Below are 23284 nucleotides of genomic sequence, written 5' to 3'. Positions count from 1 at the left end.
AGCTCATCCCAGTAGCTCCCCAGACTGTGTGGGGCCGTCTGGCCCAGGGGGTGAGCCTCCTTTGGGATTTTACTCAGGAGAGTTCCGTCTCTTGGTGAAACCCTGGATCCCTGTTCTCAGCTAGGGGTCCAGTCCTGCTGTTCCGGGAACCCATGTCACAGGTGCTACCTGTGGTCAACTTGCTGTGGTTGTGGGAGCTATGACAGTATTGGCGACGGCGGCGACGGCATTGGGTTCTCAAGCCCAGAGCTTGCCGGAAGTTCTCCCGGAAGCGACTGGACATGAGGCTGTAGAGCACTGGGTTGGCTGCTGAGCCGAGGTAGAAGAAGACACCAGATATAATGTGCACAAACTGGAAGGCCAGGAGTAAGTCGTCGGTCCAGTCGGGCACCAAGCTCCACATGAGGCGCTCCGCATGAAACGGAGCCCAGCAGATGCCAAACACCACAACCAGCGCAACTGCAGGAACAGAGAAAAAGCTTGCGTCTCACTTAGCATTTGCTTCTCCCGCTCACTATCCTCCCATTCTTCAAAAGTGGACAGGAAAGCCTGGCCATGGTAGCGCGTGCCTTTAGTCCCAGCACTCGGGAGGCAGAGGCAGGTGAATCTCTGAGTTCGAGGCCAGCGTGGTCACATAGTAAGTTCCAGGATGGCCAGGATTACACAGAGAAACCCTGTCTCAGAAGAAGAAGAAGAAGAAGAAGAAGAAGAAGAAGAAGAAGAAGAAGAAGAAGAAGAAGAAGGGGGAGGGGGAGGGGGAGGGGGAGGGGGAGGGGGAGGTGGAGGGGGAGAGGGAGAGGGAGAGGGAGAAGGAGAAGGAGAAGGAGGAGGAGGAGAAGAAGAAGAAGAAGAAGAAGAAGAAGAAGAAGAAGAAGAAGAAGAAGAAGAAGAAGATCTGGGAAGAAGCACAGCAGACCTAAGACCAGCTTCCAAAATCCAGAAGCTCAACTCCTTCCCCAGACCCAAGGAGGTTCAACTCCTTTCTCACCAATGACACTTACATAGCATCTTGGTCACCTGTCTCCGGCCCCTTTCTCGACGCGGAAGCCGTCTGTTGCAGGTCTTCCGGGCCGCTGCCGTTTTCCTGCCTTTGACCTCCTCTTGAAGCAGCATCCTCTCCCTCCGCAGCTGCAGCCCAATGAGCAGGTACAGCACACTGATGGTGACCATGGGCAGGCAGAAGAAGAGCAGGGTGGTGATCTGGATCACCAAGTTGTAAAAGAGTCTGGGACGCACCAACGTACACACAGTTGAGTCAGGCACCAGACCCCGACAGGGCACATAGAGCTGCTTGAGGCCGTGGAGACTGGTGTTAGGCAGAGAGAAAAGCACAGCTAGGATCCAGATGGTCCCCAACATGCGGCGCACATGGGTCCGTGTCATCACAGACTTAGCTTGGAGTGGGTGCACCACGGCCACATAGCGCTCCACGCTCAGGGCTGTGACGTTAAGCACTGAAGCCAGGCAGACGATCTCAAAGAGCAGTGTTCGGAAGTAGCAGCCGCTCGCCCCCAGCTGGAACGGGTAATTGTGCTTCATCTCATAAAGCTCCAGGGGCAGGCCCACCAGGAGCACTAGCAAGTCAGACACAGCGAGACTGAGAAGGTAGAAGTTGGTGGGCGTGTCCATGGCCTTGTGGCGCAGGATGACAGTGCAGGTCAGCCCGTTGCCCACGGTGCCCACCACAAAGATCAGCAGGTACATGGCACAGATGGGCATGAACAGTGCCATCTGCTGTGGCCCCAAGTACTTCAGCCTCAGGGCCTCATCCGTTAGGTTCAAGTCCTCAGGCTCAAAGTTTCCCTGGACCTCACTGCCATTGCAGAACAGGGGGCTCCTTGAACCATTTGGGGACAGCTCTCCAGGAGAGATGGAACAGTTGAGGCAGGGAGGAGTCTGTGGGATAGAGGGGAAAGATGCTCATAAGTCATTTAAGTGTTCTAGCTCCGTCCTAACACATCACACTGAAGAGGACAGGCTGCTATTCATGCACCTCTGAGAACACCTGCCGCCCCTACTGCAAAGTCCATTACATTCGCGGGATACTAAAAGTGTGAGCCTTTCAAGTGATAAAATAGGCCGGGCAGTGGTGGCTCGTGCCCATCCCAGCACTCAGGAGACAGAGGCAGGCAGATCTCTGTGAGTTCGAGGCCAGCCTGATCTACAAAATGAGTTCCAGGACAGCCTGGGCTACACAGAGAAACCCTGTCTCGAAAACCAAAACAAAAAATAAATAAAATTGGGGCCAGTGAGATAGCTTAACAGGTAAACAAGCTTTCCCCCAGGCCTGATGACCTGAGTTCAGCCCCAGGAACTACATGAGAGAAGGAACAAAACAACTCCAGCAAGGTTTTTAACTAACCTCTACACACACGCCAGGACACACGTACACACACACACACACACACATGCACACACACATATGCACACACACATATACACATGCACACACGCACACACATATACACATGCACACACATATACACACGCACACACACACATATACACATGCACACACGCACACACACACATACACATGTACACACACGTGCACACACACATACACAAGAACACACATACACTCACACACGTTCACGCACACACAAATAACTGTAATCATTTTTAAATGATGCTTGGCTTTTACTTGGAAAATCACAGTCTACTGAAACCTTTGAATAAATGACGGATTCTTCCAAGGTTTGACCGTCTCCTTTGGGCATCCCCTCCCCCCCTTTTTCCTCCATATAACAGCCCTGGATGTCCTGGAACTCACTCTGTAGGCCAGGCTGGCCTTGAACTCACAGAGCTCCGTCTGCTCCTGCCTCCTGAGTGCTGGGATTAAATGTGTGCTACCGTCGCCTGGCAGGTGTCTCCCTTCAAGAAGGACTTCAGGAGAGCCACTCAATGGGAGTATCAGAAGACTGGGTACAACTGTAGCACTGCTTGAAGAGCCAGGGCTCTGAAGCCACTGCGGGGCAGAGCTGACCCCCGCAACTCGAGGTCTTTAATCCACAAAGGGCAGGCCTGACGTACAGAAAGCCGTGGTGACCTTGGTGTGGAGAGAAAGCCACCTTAGGGATCAAGGGAAGGAGTGAAAAGGCTAAAAGCTGTATTTTGGTCCCAAATTGGTTCTGTTTTCTGTCCTTTGAATCATTCCCAGTCTATCTGACATTCTCGGCACCTACTCCACCTGGAGTTCTAGCTACTCAGAACTCTCACCAAGAGAGAAGCTGGGAATGGACAGGTGACAGCCCGGGTTCAAAAAAGATGCCTTACAGGGCTGTGATGACGCACATCTTTAATCCTAGCACTCGGGAGGCAGAGGCAGGTGGATCTCTGTGAGTTCGAGGCCAGCCTGGTCTACAAGAGCTAGTTCCAGGACAGGCACCAAAACTACAGAGAAACCCTGTCTCGAAAAACAAAAACCAAAACCAAAAAAGATGCCTCATGATCCAGAGGAAGGGTCACCGGTGGCAGCCAACAGCGTTGGGACGACCAGAATCAGAAAAATGACAGAAATAACGCGGTTGGCTGAGTGATTTCCCCCTCAACCCCCAAGTGCCCCCACAGTGTTCCCACCCTTCTCATCTCCACCCGCGCCTGTCGGACCGCAGCACCCTGACCAGGGCCGGCAGTCCCGCTCACCTACCATGCCTTCTGCCCTAGAGGTCCTGGCTGTGCCCTGGCTCCCACCGACAGACAGACAGATGCTGAGCTGCGGGCGACTTGACAGCGGCCGTCCTCGCCAGACCAGTGGCTCTGCCTGTTGTTCGCAAGATCGCCACTAGGGGGCAATGCTGACCCCCGCAGCTAGAAGTACTTCGGACCATTCACCACGGACCCCATCTGCATCCAAACCGAAATAGTTGTTCCGGTGTCTTTTTTTTTTTTTGTCTCCCCCCCCCCACCCGCAGCCTTCACAACAATCCCATTTTACATGTGAGAAAAATGAGCCTGAAAGAGGAAGACCTTGGGACCTGCCATGCTCTGTCCACCAACCTGCACTATGATGGCTTTAACATAACTCTTTGTTTCATGTTCCCCAATTCTTTCTGCCCCCCCCCATTTTCAGACACACCTCCATACATACCTCTTCAGCCCCTGAAAGTCAGTAGCCCTAAGATCTCATCCCGCTAACACTCTTACACTCACAGGCTATCAGTTCCCCCAGTACACACAGTCACATTAGGGGCCTCCAGTCCCAGTGCCCGGCACGGGTGTCCTTCAAGGAAATCTCCCTAGATGCAGCCTGCGCCGTCTCTCACACCGGTCCTTTTCCTGAGCCTCGCTGTGACCCACTTCTTCACCCAAAAGGACACACGAGACTCTAGTCTGGTGTCAGACTCTCCTCACTCACCCTCTGCATTTCTGTCTCGAATGCTCCCCCCAGCTTCCTAGAACCTTCTCATTCATGCCAAGGCTCCCTTTGCCCAGCCCCCTCAATGCCTGGCTTCTTAAGAACTCCATCTGTAAACAGTCCTGGCATAGAGAGATTGTGGGAAACTCTGGTACCCTTGTTCCTGAGAATCCCAGGAGAAAGAATTTTGAGAGCGGTCTACTCAGCGACAGATGGACCAACCAGGGCTAAGGACTTCAGGAGAGAGGCGGCTGCTGTGACCGATGAGTGACAAGGTTCAGCACCACGGTCCCGGCCTTACAGAAGACAGATGGCTCGGCTCGTACCCGTCAAGACTGCTACTGCTGACTGTGTCATTTCTCCATATCTGCTGCCGTCACGCTACAGGGGCAACCCTGAAAAGAAGGACCATGAGTTCCCATGAGAGCAGCCCCGTTCATACTCTGCCCAGAGCGCTCTGGTCTGGGTCTGAACTTGAGACTATTGAGGGAAAGTCTGCTCTGCAGTCTGGTTATGGGGACAGCTCAGAAGCTTCGATTCTCTGGTGTTGCCTGCCTCCACCCAGCTAGGCCTGTACCAGGCTAGGGCCAAGAGAGCGAGAGCAGGAGGGTCTGAGCCAACTCCGGGTTGGAGATGAAGGTCTAGTCCTGAGCCCCCAGGTCTTGGCTGCACTCATAGAAACCCACCCACTCCCCTAAAGAGGGATGGCAAAGGAGAGCCGTGCCATGCTAATCACACACTTTGCAAGGAGACCCGGAGGGAGTCTTCATTCCCACACCACCCTGGCTATGCGGCCTCAGTTAAATCCCTTCCCACTCCAGGCCCAACTTCCTAGCTGGTAAAATGGCAAAACTAGCCCGTCTCTCAGGAACATGGTGAGACCTAAGCAGGACCATGGGCTAAGGCCCTTGAGGGGAAGCTGGAGAGAAAGCTGCCTCAGTGGTGAGGAGCACTTGGTTTTGCAGAGGACCAGAATTCGGTTCCAAGCACCCACACAGGGCTTACAACCACCTGGAATTCCAGTTCCTGGGTACCAGATGCCCTCTCCTGTCCTCCTCAAGCACCAGGCACTCACGTGGTACAATACATACATGAAGGCAAAACACTCATAGACATACAATAAATAAATCTTCAAGGTTTTTTTGTTTTTGGTTTTGGTTTTGGTTTTGGTTTTTTGAGACAGGGTTTCTCTATAGCTTTGGTGCCTGTCCTGAAACTAGTTCTTGTAGACCAGGCTGGCCTCGAACTCACAGAGATCCACCTGCCTCTGTCTCCCAAGTGCTGGGAGATTAAAGGCATGCGCCACCACCGCCCGGTAATCTTCAAGTTTTTAAAATATGCATTGGTGTTTTGCCCACATGTGTGTCTGGGCGAGGGTGTTGGGTCTCCTGGAACTGGAGTCACAGACAGCTGTGAGTTGTGGTTGCTGGGAATTGAACCTGGGTCCTCTGGTAGAGCAGTCATTGCTGTTAACTGCTGAGCCATCTCTTTGGTCCCTAAATCTTAAGGTATTTTTTTTTATGAGTATAGCAGAATATCATTAGTCTTTATTATGTTGACATGTTTTTCCAATAGTCTTGGTTCTATTCTGGGTCTGTGGGCCATTCACTTTCTGGATCCTGACAGTCCAGGCAGTGTCACTGGTAAGCTCACTGTCATGGTAAGTGTCTGAGGCAAGTTCAGTCACTGGTTGGCCATTTCCACAATCAAAGAGTGTCAAATTTATATAAAAGTATCTATTCTGGTGACAAGAGATAAAGGATCTCCCTTCCTTGTGGATCAGAGAAGTAATAAAATGAAAATTATAGATGCATGGAAATCTCCATAAAACTTCAAAGACTATCTTCTCAGAATTGGGGGGGGGGGAAGTACTGAAATGGATATGGGATCACAAGAGACTCCAAATAACAACAAACAAACAAACAAATAAACACCAAAACAGTTGTGGGTAAAAAACTGACCAAATATAATGGAAGTATTACATCTGATTTCATCCTGAACTATGGACTCATAGTATCTAAAACAGTATGGCTCTGACCTCACAGCAAGCACATAGGTACAAGAATAGAACACAAGAGCCATAGTTAAACCCACACCGTACTGCCAACATATTTTTGACAATAAATTTTTGATTGAAGCTTATTTATTTTCTTTTTTTTATTATCTTAAGGTATTTTTAAAAACACTTTTAGAGTTGAATACTTGAGAAATGGTGGATTGCTCAGAATTCCCAGAAGATTCCAGAAGCCATTGGGGTTTCAGAGCTTATTGGAGCTGCACTGAGTAGGATCTAGAAGGGCAAAGTTCCCAGATGGGGGCAGAAAGAAAAACCCAAAAATCAAGGAATCTGTGACTATATGGTAGAGACCTCACCTGAGGAGACCTCCGGCTGAGGAGATCTCCAGGGAGACCTCTGCCTTTCCTGAAGATGGAGGCACCAGGATTGCTTGGCCCTGGGCACGTGAGGACCATGAGGCTTATATCTGTGCTGTACCTGTGCCCTGCTCCCCACCCTGCCCCTTTAATCCCAGCACTCAGGAGGCAGAGGCAGGTAGGTTTCTGAGTTTCAGGCTAGCATGGTCTACAAACAGAGTTCCAGAACAACCAGGCCTACACAGAGAAACCCTGCCTCATAAAAACTCAATAAACAAACAGACAGATAGATAGACAGACAGACAGACAGATAAACTACAAAAACAAAAACTATACCCCTCCGAGCTGGAGGGGATGGGGAGTGAGCCCCTTCCCGCTCTTGGGGCTCAGTGTGCACACTAGGCCTAACCCCACTTGAAGTGGGAGGACATTTGGGATCTCACAACAGGGTAAGTAGAGAACACCAGGATCTCTGTATTCCAGGGACTGCATGGGTGAGCTCTGACTGGGTACCCACAAAGCTTCCCTTGTGCCCTGCTCATCCAGGGCAGTGTGGCCACCCTCGAGTCCACCAGTTTTTCCATGCAGCCGACCTCAGGTGTGTGCATCCTAGAAGCCCCTTTTGGGGTCTTCCCACACATGAGTGCCCAAAGTCCCAATCCAGGTGAGACTTTGGGATAAAATCCCACCCCAGTCTTGTGTCTTTTAACTTTTTATATTATGCCAAGATGAAAATCACATCCTGCGTCTGTACCCTTGCCAGGTATGGTACATGGGGTCGGGGCTGCTGGCCTTCTGGAGTGGAGGAAAACAGTTGCCCTTCCTGATGGGATTCTACCTCCAGACAGATAGCCCAGGGCCTAACAGTCATGAAGAGCTACAGCTGTCCTTGCTGCCTGGGGTCTCAAGGTGTCATCAAAGACACCCACGTCAGAGAATGGTGGGTGGCTATGGTGGCATCACAGGAAGAATGAAGAGAGGAGTGGGGAGAGAGAGAGAGAGAGACAGAGAGAGAGACAGAGAGAGAGACAGAGAGAGACAGAGAGACCGAGAGGTGAGATGAGAGAAGACAAGAGGAGAGGAGAATTCTGTGCACATTTCTGCCCATCTTCCCCTAGAACTGCCCTGTCTGAGCGTTGTTTCTAGCTCTTCTTCCATCGCTAGCCTGGTACTCTTTTGCTTGGCTCAGAGGCAGCTCTTGTGTGAGGACAAGCCAGGGACTCACTATATGGTCCAGGCTGATCTTGAACGTCTGGTCCTCCTGCCTTAGCCTCACAGTGCAGGGATTACAGGTGTCCACCACCACAGCTGATGTGCTAAGGAACCTCCCCCCCCCCGCCACCCGTGTGATGTGAAGCAAGAAGAGGGCATCAGATCCTCTGGAACTGGAGTTAGAGTCGGTGTGAGCCACCATAGGGATGTTGGGAACTGAAGCCAGGTCCTCAAGTTCCCTAGCTGGAGCTTGGCGTCTTCCAATGGGCTTCATCATGCAATCTTGGCTCTAAGAGGCCCTGAGATAAGTTTTAGCTTCTTTCATTTTCACAGGCTACTTAGACTTCCTGTGACTCGGTTTTCTCATATAAAAAGCTGGGTGACAACAGGCTCTACTTCTAGGTTTGTGAGGAGGAGTGGCTAAATGGAGACCAGTCATTTCCTAACTGGTTTTCAGATAAATGTGAGCGCTTATCTCAAAATCTTGGTACATTTCCCAAACACAAAGGAAGTATTTGGGTGAATTATTTTTGTTTTGTTTTGCTTAGACAGGGTCTCACTGTGTAGTCTTGGCTAGCCTGGAATTTGCTATGTAGACCAGGTTAGCTTTAAATCCCAGAGACCTGCCTCTGCCTCCTTAGTGCTGAGATTAAAGGCGTGCACCACCATGCCTGGCAGGAAGTGAATTTTAATATTTTTCTTCCAAGACAAGGAAAGAACCCAAAGGTTTTCCCTCTTAGTTCCCAGAGAAGAGTGATGTGGGAAAAGCGGTAGGGAAAGAGACGATGAAGGACACGGAGGCAGATGGCAGGAACCCAGTGACCATCCACACGTAGGTCAAAGGCTGCTTGCGACTTTCTCAGCAATGTCTTCATAGGAAGTTCTCAAGTGTGTTTATTTGGAGACGCCATAAACAAAGGGACCCGTGGCCTGCTTTAACAGGCCTTTGTTAGGTCAGAAGGATTCTCAGCGAGACCCACACTCCTCCCTCCCAGCCTAGGGCCCAAGACCCTAGGAGGACTCCAGCTTCTGCCTGCTACCCTGTTCCGGGTGTTATCCATTGCCGGGGCAGGAGGGTCCTCACCAGCAAGGCTGTGCAGGAGAGAGAGCAGATCCACAAGCGTGTAAACAGACCGTATGCCATTCCTTCTCCTCTTAGACTTACGCCCCCCTGGCCGGCTTGGCCTGGTCCATGCGCATTCCACGGCCTCAGTTTCGGAACCTGCTGCTCCTCTAAGGAGACAGGATCTGATGTAAACAGGGATTCTCTGTGCGAGGAGACCAGGCTGGCTTCTCGCATGTGTTTTTGTTTGGTTTTGTTTGGTTTTTTGTTTTTGTTTTCAGTTAAAAGAGAATGTCAGGGCCCAGTGAGAGGGCTTGCTTGGTAAAAGTACTTGGGGTACAAACCTCACAACTTGAGCTGGATCCTTGGAATGTGGCAGAAGAGAAATCCCAAAAGTTATTCTCTGACCTCTGTTAGAATGAGCTTAGACTGGATCACACAGCCCAAGTCAGGTCATGCCCCATGTTCCCGCACCCCTATACCCCATATTCCTCTGGGGCAGAGGATTAAGAGGCTGCCTGTGCCTTGGCTTAACTGCAGTGCCTTCACCCCCAGATTCTAGGGTATCTGGTTCCTCCATGTTTTTTTGGTTTTTGTGTTTTGGTTTGGTTTGGTCTGGTTTGGTTTTTAAGACAGGGTTTCTTTGTAGCTTTGGGGCCTGTCCTGGAATGCTCCATGTTTTTTTGACACATAGGCTATGCTGGGTCATAAAGCACAGGATGTGAAACTTACCGCCACCCCTAAAAGGTGGTAAAACATCATCTCTCTCCTGTGTTTAGGGGTTTGTTCAAGAGCCACCTCAGGAAGGATTTGCTGAGGCTTCTCCAGCCTCCCTTCACCAGTGGTCCTTCTCATGACAGATGTGTTGTCTCCCCACACACACATGCACACTCTTTGTGTCTGTCTGTTTGTCTGTCTCTCTCCAGGCATATACGTGGGGTCTAAGGATTCCAGCTTAGGTTTCCGTGCTGTAGGATATAATCTTAGCCCTTTATTCCCATTTGATGCTTTGTTTTGTTTCATTTTAAAGGTTTATTTCTATTTTATGCTTATCGGTGTTTTGCCTGCATGTACATCACCTGCACACCACATGAGTGTTCAGAAGAGAGAATCAGATCCCCTGGAACTGGAGTTTCAGACACTTGCAAACTGTCATATGGGGTTCTAGGAATTGAACCTGGGTCCTCTGGAAGAGCAGCCAGTGCTCTTAACATCTGCGCCATCTTTCCCAGTATCGCCACTATTAATGATGTGCCTGTCCAGCTTTCTTTAATTGTTTTGAGACAGGGTCTCACTATGTAGCCTTAGCTGGCCTGGAACTCACTATACAAACTAGGCTGGCCCTATCAAGATCCTCCTGCCTCCCGAGGGCTGGGATTAAAGGCATATACCACCATGCCCAACTCTCTCTCCAGGCTTTAAAGCAAAACCTCTCCACCCCTTTAAGGCCCTACTGTGTCAGATTCTCCAAATATTGCACTGTTTCTGTCTAACGCTCTCCCTCCCTCTTCAAGGCCCAGTCATGGCCGTGAAGTGCTTTCGTTCTAAGCAACCTAACTTCTGAAGGGCGGTATGAATTGTGTGTCAACTTTCTTCCAGACCAACCACTGCAGCTCTTGTCTGACCATTGTAACACGCTCTACACAGACACTGTGACATGTGAACTTCCACGTAACACACGCATGGAATGTCAAGAGTCACTGTTTGTTCCTTCTGTAATATATATGTAACATGTAGATGTGGGTATGTGTTTTGGGACCAGTCTCATGTGTAGCTCACTGGCCTGGAACTCAGGATCCTCTTCTCTCAGCCTCTTCAGTACTGAGAGAATGACAGGCTTCCACTATAGGAACAGAAGTTCCTGGGGGGGGGGGGGGGGACGACAACAACAACAACCAAAAACCAAAAAAACAAAAACAAACAAACGAAAACACCACTCCACGTTATCCCGAGCCTCCTGCACGGCAGAGAACAGGAGAGCTGAGAGGACAGGCTGCAGCAAGGCTGGGCCTCATTATCTCCGACGGCCTCTTAATCGCCACTTATGCCTCTTACCGCCTTCCCCTGTGTGTGACCTAACGTTTTTGTGACCATTAGGTGAATCCTTCGGAACGTACAGAGAGTCCAGCCAGAAGTCCGAGAGCGCCATCAGATAGCCTAAGAGGCCTGTGGCAGAGAGTCCCCGCCTTTCTGTGACTTGGCCACTTGATGTTCCAAGTGCTGTCTGTGGAAAATATCTTGACTTATGGCTCTTTGTTCTAGTCTATAAAAACTCTGTGAAACTGTTACCACATTGGGACATAAATTGGGATGACCCAAATCTGTGTTTCTGGGCCACGGCCTCTCTTATTTGGCTCCAGAATAAACTATCTCTTATTCCCTTTGAGGCGACAACCGTGAGGTTTTGTTTGTTTTGAAGATTTAGTTGATTTTTAGCGATGTGTCTGTGTCTATGTGAGTGCCAGCCAAGTGTGTGCTGGTGCCTACTGGGGCCTGGAAAGGGTTCTGGATTGGTTTAAAATATGCCTTCCCAGTAAGAAATCACTTCAAGCACTTAGAGATTAACAGAGGGAAACTTCTTTAATAACAGTGCGTGACCAGTTCTGGGTACCGCACAAAAGGGAACCAGCCTTGAACAGAAATCGCCCAGGATCACAGCTGTGCTGGCTCCTTACACTCCATGCAATTAAACACGTTTTTCAGGGACAGCAATGCCAAAGTTTGGTTGTCACTGTCATCCCAAGACAAACCGGGGGTCTTTTCTGGAGCAGCTGCCACCAGGGTCATCCAGCCCGCCTGACAGAATTACGTTCTTCCTGAGGCATGTGGCCTGATCAACGGCTGTCAGTCATACTGATCTTGTCTACACTGACTGCCTGGCAGAGGCTTGCTACTTCAGTGCAATTTTACTTTTATGTAACTTAACATTTTCTAAGCAAGTTTACTAGTAAATTCTTGTAGCATCAATTCATTGCTTTGTTTTCCCCTTCAGGAGCCCCTGGAGCTGGAGACATAAACAACTGTGGATCACCAGCCCCAAGCGCTGGGCACTGAACTCAGGTCCTCTGGAAGGATGGCAAAGGCTCTTAATGGCTGTGTCACCTCTCCAGTCAGGGAACTGTGTTTCTGTGGGGACATCACCACCCCAAGCTTGCTTCCTGTGTTCTACCGCTCGCCTGTCTCGGGCCGAGGCCTTTCTGGATCCCACCACTAGACAAGATCAAGCCAGATAAACTAAGGCACACAGATCACTTGCCTTGCCACAACCTCCCTTAGGTCACACCTACCACGACTTGCGCTTCTGAAGCCCAGGGTGAGGAGCAAGGGGCCCACAACAGTTCCTATCCTCACTGCTCCCCTCCTCTCAGCTTGGCATCCGTACTCCCTGGTGACCACTCCAAGGCTGGCGTTTGGCCGAGGGACACGCAGCATTAGCCCAGGTTGAGAACTCATTCTACTTAGCTCTAGCCACAGTCCGAACCGAATGGCCTAAAAGGATAGAGAGCAGAATACATTCCGGCACCAAAACACTCCGAGTCCCCTCCGTGCCCCTATTGGCCCGTATGAGCCGCAAGATTCCTCCCGTGGCCTCACTCCTCTCCCTCACGAAGCAGTTCAGCTGCGCAGAAGGTACTCTTCCCCACAGACACCTGGGAACGCACGGTCCCTTTAGAGACACACGCATTACAGAAACAATTTGCAAGTACAAATAGCCTTTGTCCCAAACCATCTGAGGGTGAGCAGTCAGTCTGAAGCCCGGGCTGCCTGAGTACTTGACTGTTGTCTGTAAACGGGGTACTTCCTCCGTGGAGCCGACAGAGCCATCAACATCAGGACCGCACTGAGGAACCACCTAACGGCAGATCCTCTCCAGCTCCTCCGTTTGAGGCTATCTGAAGAGAGCCTTCGACCTGCCCTCATTTTTGCCACTTTGAATTTTTTATGAAAAATATTTCTTTTTAATGATTGTGTGTGTGTGTGTGTCTGGAGGTCACGTGCGCATGTGTGCAGCTACCTAAGGAGACCTGAAGGTGGCACTGGATCCCTTGGCGCTGTAGTCAATTATGAGCTGTCTGAAATCTTGCTAGGAACTGACCCTGGATCCTCTGTTCTCAACCAGAGTCAACCCTCCAGCCCCCACTCCCTTCCCTTCTTCTCTTCCCTGTGTTGTTTTACCCCAGTTGCTATGGTTGCGGGGGAGGAGGAGGCTCAGATACCATCGTATCAGCGCCACACAGTAAGCTCCATTTATAATTCTGTTTTGGACAGGGTCTCACAATTAGCCCAGGCTGGCCTTTAACTCATAACGCTCCTGCCTCAGTCTCCCAAAGGTTGCCATTCCAGAGATGCTATCATCCTGGTGAACCAACGATTGCAATGATGTTGGTAAATGGTGGTTCCAGTCCCACTGTCCCCTCACTTGTCAACTGACATTGATGTAACACCCGATTCAGTGTTACCCCTCGGTACAGTTAGCGCCACTCTACCGTAGGCGAGTCGGGCAAGGGCCTGGAGATTGAAAGAACACACAAAGAGACCTGGGTCATTCAAAAGGAGATCAGCCGAATGCTGTTTATTCAACCTTGGGGAAATCCTTATATACCTAGCTGCTGCACAAGGATTTCCGCCCAGGCAGGTGGGAAGTCACCATACCAAGATGGAGTCAACAATGCCCTACAGCTAATCACCAGGTGGGGCAGAGGGAGCACAGGAAGAAACACCGTTTTAGCTGGCTGACCAGAAACTGTCCTCAAAATGCACCCCAGGAACAAGGGTAGACCAGGGCCCTACACATTGACAGTTGCAAGAATGCGATGCTAGGATCCAGCTTCAGCTTAGGCCCTCCTCGTGGATACTGGCAGGGACCCAGTGAGACATTCTTCATGAGTTCCAGCAAGCCTGCCTGCTGCATCTTGCCATGAACATTCCCACTTATAAGACCAGATTTCCACTATTACCAAGTGGGCTCTGTATCTCTTCGGAGACCCCCATCCTGCTGTCTGGGTGGGGGTGTACTTGAGAGCCCCTGCCCAAGCTGTTGCCTCTCTGTCTGCCCATCCATGGTATTAGTAAGTCTTCCAATAAACATCTTATTCTCCCACAACCCATCTGTGTCGAACCACTTGCCCCACTGAAACCTGACGACTATAAGGGAAAACATTCTCTTATCACTAAGTATGTATACTCATGTGGTCTGAGGATTGCATGTTCCATTTAACACACAATAACTAATTGTTACATCTGAGCTCAGGGACTCACACAATCCCAGGATGTGCGAAGTTGGAGATAGAGAATTAAAAAAAGCATGAGACCAGCCTGGTCTACACAGTGAGGTCCAGGCCAGCCAGGTTTATACTGTGAGATGATGTTTCAAACAAAATAGATGGTGGTGGCACACGTCTTTAATCCTAACACTCAGGAGGCAGAGGCAAGAGGATCTTTAAGTTTAAGGCCAGCCTGATCTATAGAGCAAGTTCCAAGACAGCCAGTGCTACACAGAGAAACCCTATCTCAAATAAAACAAAAACCAAAAAACAAGGAGCCAAGGCCTGGTGGGCATTTCCTCCTGCCATTCCGGAGCCCTCTAACAGCAAACCAATGTAGGCAGGTTGATAAACTCAAGGCCAGAATTGGATCTGTTCACCCAAAATTGTTCACCCATCAGCTTCCTTCTCTTAATCTAAATTAGAGGGAGGGTAACAAATTCCAGACCATCCAAGACCCTTAAAGATCCCAGCCCTCGAGGAGAGATTCAACTTTGAACCCGATTTCTCTTACCCTGCACTACAGAGATGGTGATCCCCCCCCCCCGCCTCTCTCTCTCTCTCTCTCTCTCTCTCTCTCTCTCTCTCTGTGCATGCACTAGTACTTCACTTCTTTACCTTTAATAAAAGTATTTTTCACCTGTTGATTCTGCTGCTGTGTATGGGATTTTCCCTGCTGCTCCCTGCGGCGCTTGAGATTCTTCCTGCCTTTTCATTCTTTACTTGGCAAACGCTGGGGCTGGGGAGATGGCTCCGAGGCTAAGAGCATGTAATCTGTACTCTTACAGAGAACCCAAGTTCAGATTCCAGCACCCATGTCAGGCAGCTTGATACAGCCTGTAACGCAGCTTCAGGGGATCCACTGTTTCTTCTGTCCTCCACAGGCACCTGTGTGTGTGTGTGTGTGTGTGTGTGTGTGTGTGTGTGTGTAGACACACAGACACACTTAAAAATAAAGTTTTTTATTTATTCAACTTTTTTTAAATTTTATATGCATTGGTATGCAAGGTGTCAGATCCCCTGGAACTGGAGTTACACAGTTGTGAGCTGCCATGTGGGTGCTGGGAATTGAACCTAGGTTCTCTGGGAGAGTAGCCAGTGCTCTTAACCGCTGATCCATCTCTCCAGCCCCTAAAATAAGTTTTTTTTTTAAAAAAAAAATATTTAGGGCTGGAGAGATGGCTCAGAGGTTAAGAGTATTGTCTGCTCTTCCAAAGGTCCTGAGTTCAATTCCCAGCAACCAACCACATGGTGGCTCACAACCATCTGTACTGGCGTCTGGTGCCCTCTTCTGGCCTGCAGGCATACACACAGAATGTTGTATACATAATAAATAAATAAATATTTAAAAAAATATTTAAAGGAAGAAAAACCATTATGATTTGGGTATGAAGTGGGCACTAAGGGTCTGAAGTGGTTGGGAGCTGAAGGCCCCAGGGGACAGATCCTGTCACTAGCCGAGAGTGAGATTTCTGATTCAAGCAAGGACTAAGCCAGGGATATTCACAGCTGGCAACCTTAGCTTGTCTGGGAGGAATGAAGATGTTTAAAGACACCTGTGTCCCTCCCTTTAGCCACTGATATCAAAACAGTATACAGGAGAAATTCGAGATCCCCCAGGGATTTTCCTTTGTGGGAACAGGCTTGGACCCCTGCGGAAGCAGAGGAGGAACTTGTGTGCAGGGGAAATTCATTACTTTTACCCAGAGACAGGGGACTGGGACTGTGTGCTTGGGATGACACCAGGGCCAGGACTACTTAGCTATGCATTCATGCAAATCTCTTACCTGCTCTGTTAACCCTTCCTTCAGGTTCAGACCCAGAACAAGGACTGGGGAAGAGGGGACTGTGGATCTCTTTGTCCCTCTTCCTATTGTGGCCTAGTCAAATAATTCTCTGCATAAATCTTTCTGCTTTTTATTATTAATGTGACTCTTTTCTGTCTTATTGGGGATGGGTAGCCAAATCTGGCTTGCTGGAACACGGGCTGTAACTCTTCTTCCCATGACAAAAAATAACGATATTGCTGGAAGGTTGTGGAACATCCAGATGTGGAGACTAGAGGAAGCGGGACACAGGAAGCTTGTTCTTGGAGATTTTCTCTTGTCCCAGATGTCTTTCTTGGTCTCTCTTTGCTTTCTGGCCACCCTGAGGTGAGCACAAGTAGTCATGGACAAAAACTATAAGCAAAAATAAACTTTTTCTTCTTTTTAAATTATTTAAATTAAATTACTTTTAAAATTATTAATGCTTTTTAAATTTTTAGAAACAACAAGGATTAACCTTGGTGTCACGAAAAGGAACATAGAAAAGGACAGGTCAAAAACTGCTCAGGAGGGGAGCTGGAGAGATGGCTCAGTGGTTGAGAGCATTGCCTGCTCTTCCAAAGGTCCTGAGTTCAATTCCCAGCAACCACATGGTGGCTCACAACCATCTGTAATGAGGTCTAGTTCAGACATACAGACATAAGATTGTATACATAATAAATAAATATTTAAAAAAAAAAAAAAAAAAAAGCTGCTCAGGAAGACAGTTCTTTCTGTTGTCGGTTTTTTATGTGTTTTTTTTTTTTTCATTTTTCTTTTTACTGTTTTTTCTTTCTGTTGGTTTGTTGTTGTTTTGTTTTGAGATAATGGCTCACTATGAGTCCTGGCTGGACTTGAACTCACAGAGATCCACCTGCTCTGCCTCCTGAGTGCTGGGATTAGGGCATGCACCACCATGTCCAGCTGGCAATTCTTTTTGTAAAAAGAATGTGCCAAGAACCAAACAGGTCTAGCAGGTACACTTGGTCAAGATGGCGTCCGTCTTTTATCCTGTCATAAGTGACTGCGGTTACTCAGCCCTTTGAGCTCAACTTCTTCACAGCCTCTTGCGATTGACTAAACACAGAAAGGGGGTGTGGGAAGATTTCAGGAACGATGAGTCCTTGCTGGGCTAACTATCTTTGACAGAAACAACAAACACACACACACACACACACACACCAGTTTCTCACGGGTATATTGTCCCAGATTTGTACAATGGGAACTCTTTCAAACTGGCTCCTGCTCTTCTCTTGTCTGTCCTTATCACCAATCTTTCCGGCCAGGCGTGGTGGTGTGCACCTGCGCTCTCGACACTTGACAGTCTGAAGGACGCAGGAAGTTCAGGTGTTCAAGGCCAGTGCCAGTTATGTAGCAAGTGCATGGCAGGGCTAGACAGTGCGAAATCCTGTGTTAAAAACAAAAACAACAGCAAAACAAAACCCCTGTATTTTGTGGGACAATAAAGGAGAAAAGATTTTGGTGACCGTATTGAGCTGAGGGAAGGAAAGTTGGTGACCCTGCTGGAACTATGTGTGAGAATCTTGAGCAAGCCCACTGCTGGCCATGGGCCAGGACTTCTCACCTGGGGGACAAATACATCCAAAAGGGGCCAGCTCCTGTTCCCCATTGTTATTCTTTTTTAAAAAATACTGCAAGATCCCCGCGGCAGTAGGCAGCAGAAATGCTGTAGGTCCCAAATGGTGGTAGCGGGCCATGTGGCGGCAGACAGCAGGGCCCTGGGAGCAGCCAGTCCCAGGCAGAGACAGCTGCTGGTCTCAGAGCAGTGGTGGTGGGCCATGTGGCAGCAGGCAGTGGGCCCCAGGCAGAGACGGCTGCTGGTCCCTGAGCAATGGCTGGTCCCAGGCAGGGAGACACATGGCAGGCGGGCAGAAGACAGAAACATGGATAGACATGACACACAGGGTGAGGTTGAATGTTTATTCAGGGGGTTATGGAGGAGGAAGGGTGAAGGGAGGACAGAGAGGGAGGGAAAGAGAGAGAGAGAAAGAGACAGAGAAGGGGGAAGCAGAGAAGTGGGGAGAGAGGCAGAAGTGGAGGGAGGAAGATGGAAAAGAGAGCGAGCTCAGGCCAGAAGCTGAAGATCAGCCTGCCTCAGCAGATGGGGGAGGGAATGGGCGTGGCTTGTCTCTTAAAGGGACCAAAACCATAACACCCACCCCTTTCCCTGCCTCTGCTGGGGACCAGAGACTTCAAGCTCTTGCTATGAACATCCCCATCCTCAGAGACAGCACAGGTTTTTTGAGAAGTAGAAAAAGACCCATGCATATGGGGGTCTCTAGCATGAGAATCAATCTCACTTCCACCCCTCTGGCCCAGCCCCAGCTTCCAGTTACAGTCTGGAGTAGAGCAAACGGGGAGAAAGGGAGAAAAATTCCTTTATGACCACAGCTTGTCAGCTGCTGAGGGAAGCTAGGAAACAGGTATATGGTAGGGTAAAGAATGTCAGGTGACTGGTGACATGAGGGTTGATAGGGTAGGGACAACAAGAATCTAGGATTAGTTCTGGGAACCAGGTTACTTTGGTTTGGGGAATTGTCATCATCCAACCAAAATGGAGGCTCCTTATGAAATGGTATTGTCATAACAACCTGTTGCACATATTTTTGAATAAGCTAAAAGCCACTTCATGGAGCTGGAGAGATGCTCAACAGTTATGAGCACTTGCCGCTCTCGCAGAGGACCAGGATTCAGTTCTCAGCATCCATACAACAGTGCCCCCTACAAACATAGTTAATTCCAGTTCTGGGGGGCTCTGATGCCCTCTTCTGGTCTCCCCAGGTACTACACACACGAGGCACATACACATGTAGTTGAAACACTCACACGTAAAAATAAGTAAATCTTTTTTAAAAGAAAAATGAAACACTGCAGATGTAGCAACAATAAAGGGAAAAAAGATGGGACAGGTGATTTGAACATATAATTGCAGTATTTAGGAGGCAGAGATAGTAGGAACATGGGTTCAAGGCCAGTCTGGGATACATAGTGTAGACCAATTCATGCTACAGCAGAAAGATCCCCTGTCAAAAGATAATAATAATAATAACAACCAACAACAACAAAAATTCTTCATTGTATACTTCAGATAGATGAGCTGGCCAGCATGTGATTATACGTCAATAAAACTGGTCTTAAAAATAGATAGCACACCAACCACAGTTTCCTCACTCTTGCTGGGTCAACTCTGAGTCACGTTCTGCACAGCACAGTGCCTGTATCTCATCTTCTTCTGGCTTGGCCTCACTTCCTCTACCCCTCCCATGTTTTCTGGACTTACATAACAAATGACTTCCTCCCTAGTCTCTGGGTCTGCACTCTCCTTGGGTTGGAAGCCAAAGTCTTTGGGGGTGGGCTTGTATGCATGCACTAGCCATGCATACACATGTTCAAGCAGACCCTGGAGGCCCATGTCAGGTGTCTTCTTCCATTGCTCAGCACCTATCTTTAAAAAAAAAAAGATTTATTTGTTCATTATGTATACAACATTCGACCTCCATGTATGGTTGCACGCCAGAAGGCGGTACCAAATCTCATTGTCAATGGTTGTGAGCCACCATGCGGTTGCTGGGAATTCCAGGACCTCTAGAAGAACAGCCAGTGCTCTTAACCTCTGAGCCATCCCTCCAGTCCTCTTCACCTATTTTTTGAAACAAATTCTCTAGACTGAATGCTGGTGCTCATCCGTTGGCTAGACTACCCGGCCACCAAGCTCCAGGAAACAGCTTACCTAATCCTCCCAGCACTAGGGCTGCAGCTGCCACAGATACATGGCCATGCGACTTTTACATGGATGCTGGGAATCCGAATTAATGCTTGCAAGGCAGGTGCTTTACCTGTTGAACCACCTCCCAGTCCTGTAGTATAAGAAACCCAGCCCAGGCTGGACAGTGGGGATGCACGCTTTTAATTATAGCACTCGGGAGGCAGAGGCAGGCGGATCTCTGTGAGTTCGAGGCCAGCCTGGTCTACAAGAGCTAGTTCCAGGACAGGTTCCAAAGCTACACAAAGAAACTCTGTCTTGAAGAACTAAAAAAAAAAAAAAAGAAAGAAAGAAAGAAAGAAAGGAAGGAAGGAAGGACAGAAAAGCAAAGAAACCCACCCAGAGGGCTGTTTCCCATCAGCTGCCTGCCCCAAAGAGAGGCTCCTACCAAAGTCAAAGACAGCCGACAAGCTGGTCTTAGCCACTCCAATGTAACTAGCATCAAGCCAATGTGATTTGCCTTTGTCAGGCCTGGGAACAGTGGCAGGGACTGTTAAATAACCAAGCCCTGTCGGTGATCTTTACCCCAGACCTCATTACCCTTTGGCTCATTTTGGCTGTCCCTGTGGCAGAGACTTCCTCTGAGCACACAGACCAAGACAGATGAGGCTACACACTGCACGAGACAGAGTTCAATAGTCTGTGAGAAGACTGAGCCTCCTCCATTTCATCTTCTCAAAAATATTGTCCCGCGTAACCCAAGCTGACCTTGAACTTGCTAAGGAGCCAAGACTGGTCTTCAACTCCCAAGTACTAGGATTACAGGCAAGTGCCACCATGCCCAGCTTCATTTTGAACAAGGGTAAGAGAAAGAACACACAACAAAAGCTTGAAATTAGGGAACTGGCAGCACCCTGTGGGCCCCCAGAAACAGTGTATCTGCTATAACAAAGGGCCACAGACAAAGTGGCTACCAAACAGAAAGCTATAAGTTCAAGATCAAGGTGTGGGCAGATCATCCAGTTTCTTCTGAGACCCCTCTCGTTGGCTCAGAGAAGAGCACCTCTGGCAGGGCATTCCCTCTATAAACCTGAGTCTCTTCTCTAAGGGCACAGCTGAAGAGATGGCTCATTAGCCAAGGGGACTTACCGTTCTTGCAGAGGACTGGAGTTCAATTCCCAGTACTCACATGGTGGTTCACAAACACCTGTAACTCCAGCTCCAGGGGATCCGGTACCCAATTCTGACGTCCTCGGGCATGGAGCATGCGTGTGGTACACACACACACACATGCAAGCAAAACACTCATATCAAAAGTGAATAAATTTAATTTTTTAAATTAAACAAAAAAGAAAGAAAAAGAAATGCTGGCATGGGCTAGCAAGATGGCCCAGCAGGCAGAGGCACTTTCTGGGGAGCTGATCACCCAGGTTCCATCACTGTGACCCACATGTTAGAAGGAGAGAACTGACTCTCACAGGCTGCCCTCTGATCTGCATGACCCCTCCCCACCACACAATAAATAGATAAATGTCATAAAAAGAAAACCATTAATATAATTAAGGAAGAAAAGGGGGACCATGAATGTCACTTTTCTTATAGTTTATTGACACATTTGGTTGTTAGTACCTACAAAGTCAGGCTTTAGAACCCTATTACAATTCAAATGCTAGCCAGGCAGTGGTGGCACACACCTTTAATTCCAGCTCCTGGGAGGTAGAGCGAGGTGGATCTCTGTGAGTTCGAGGCCAGACTGGTCTACAAGAGCTAGTTCCAGGACGTGTTCCAAAGCTACACAGAAACCCTGTCTTGGGGAAAATAAAATAACTCAACTGGGTGGTGGTAGAACACACCTTTAATCCCTGGAGGCAGAGGCAGGCAAATCTCTGGGAGTTTGAAGCCAACCTGGTCTATAAAGCAAATTCTAGCACAGCTAGAGCTATTCCACAGAGAAACCCTGTCTCTAAATAAATAAATAATAACTTAAATGCTAATCCAAGTAGATGTTGTCATGATGGCCTGTGGGAGATGTGGTGGACACCTGCGATGAACTGACCTCAGGTAAAAGATATTGCCTCTGCTCCTGTCGGTTGACCTTACCCAATCAGCTGAAGACCTTGAACAAAACCCAAGGCCTCCCAGAGGTGAAGGAATTCTTCAGTGGCCCCTCCTCTCTGAATCTCCAGCCTGCACACGTCACGCCCACCAGTCCCACAGGGACCAGAGTCAATCCTGTGAACTAGCTTACAGAGATAGATATGTGGAGTTGTACGTCCTTATATACCTGTGAGTGATGGAGAATGGCCTCTGGGCTCCGCCTCTCTGCAGTGCCCGGTGGAGACCCAAAAACGTGAGCCTGCTCCACCTTGTCTGATGGTCAGAGAGGTTTAGTTTGCTCAAAGTTGTTGACAATTGCTGTGGTTACACATCCTGACCTAGGGTGTTGTTACTTGGTGTTTTGGGCTTTAAGATGGCCCGTAGAGGTGTATCCTCTCCACCCTGACCAAAGGTCAGAGAATTCAAGCATACTTCTTCTTTTTTTAATTTATTTGTTTTATGTGCATTGGTATTTTGCCTGAACATATGTTTGTGTGAGACTGTCAGATCTTGGAGTTTCAGACAGTTTTGGCTGTCATGTGGATGCTGGGAATTGAGCTCAAAAGCTCTAGGAAGAGCAGTCAGTGCTCTTAACCCCCTGAGCCACCTCTCCAGCCCTTCAAGCATACTTCTGCTCCTTCTTTTGAATTAAGAGGTTTGACCTTGGGAACGACAGTCTTCAGCTGCCTAAACAACAGAATGCTTTTCTCATGAATTAATGGCTTGACGTCTCCAAGTATGGAAGCAAGGATCTGTTCCAGGTGTCCTTTGTATCATGTTACAGCAGTCTTGCCTTTTCTCCCCTTTTTGTATTGGAGTATGAAAGCGTATGGAAATTAAACACAGGAGGACTCAGAACTGAGAACCCGGTGTGCAGGAGGCACTGAGTGGCCCTCCTGATATACAGACCCGCTGTGGCTAGGACCGCGGCAGTAGCCTCCCCAAAAAGATGGCCCCTGACAGTGCCCTGGCCAGCACATCTACCCTTGGAAGTCAGGGATGTGCAAGGGGCTGGCTGGGGAGTATTGAGAACAGAGTCTACTGTGGAGGTGGGGGTGTCAACCTCTCCTGAGGTCATAGGGCAGTGGAATGGGAATTTTCTGCCACCTGTCCTGGGTCTACGGTCAGAAAATGTATCCTGCCACCGGCTTCACTCAAACTTCCAGAGAACCAAAAATAGGCCCCACAAGTGGAAAATTACAACCCTCGCAGCACCCTGAAGTCCAAGTCCCAAAACGAGCTCTCCATAAATCAGTCCGGATCCCAACACTGCTGATGGGAGTTCTCCAAGAGTCCTTCACACAATCCCAGCTCAAACCAGCTTGGAGCCTGGGTCTGTTCCTCCACTCTTCCTGGCTATGCTCCTGCCTCAGAGAGAATAGGTCCATT

General features: G+C 49.0%; 1 protein-coding gene across 1 annotated transcript; it reads right to left on the bottom strand.

The window, feature by feature from the left end:
* Window positions 1-73: 73 nt before the first annotated feature.
* Nmur1 (neuromedin U receptor 1) lies at window positions 74-17704 on the bottom strand. The gene is made up of 4 exons (XM_041649814.1): window positions 17660-17704; window positions 17268-17399; window positions 1002-1896; window positions 74-459 (listed from the first exon to the last, which is right to left on the bottom strand). The coding sequence occupies exons 1-4, from the start codon at window positions 17702-17704 to the stop codon at window positions 74-76; spliced, it is 1458 nt and encodes a 485-aa protein (XP_041505748.1).
* Window positions 17705-23284: the final 5580 nt, after the last annotated feature.

This window comes from Microtus oregoni, unplaced genomic scaffold (genome assembly GCF_018167655.1).
Source record: "Microtus oregoni isolate MIOR12 unplaced genomic scaffold, Mior012 000004F_ref0000308, whole genome shotgun sequence".
Taxonomy (NCBI): Eukaryota; Metazoa; Chordata; class Mammalia; order Rodentia; family Cricetidae; genus Microtus; species Microtus oregoni.
The sequence above is the reverse complement of the archived record's forward strand: the minus strand, read 5'-3'. Positions and strand labels throughout refer to the sequence as shown.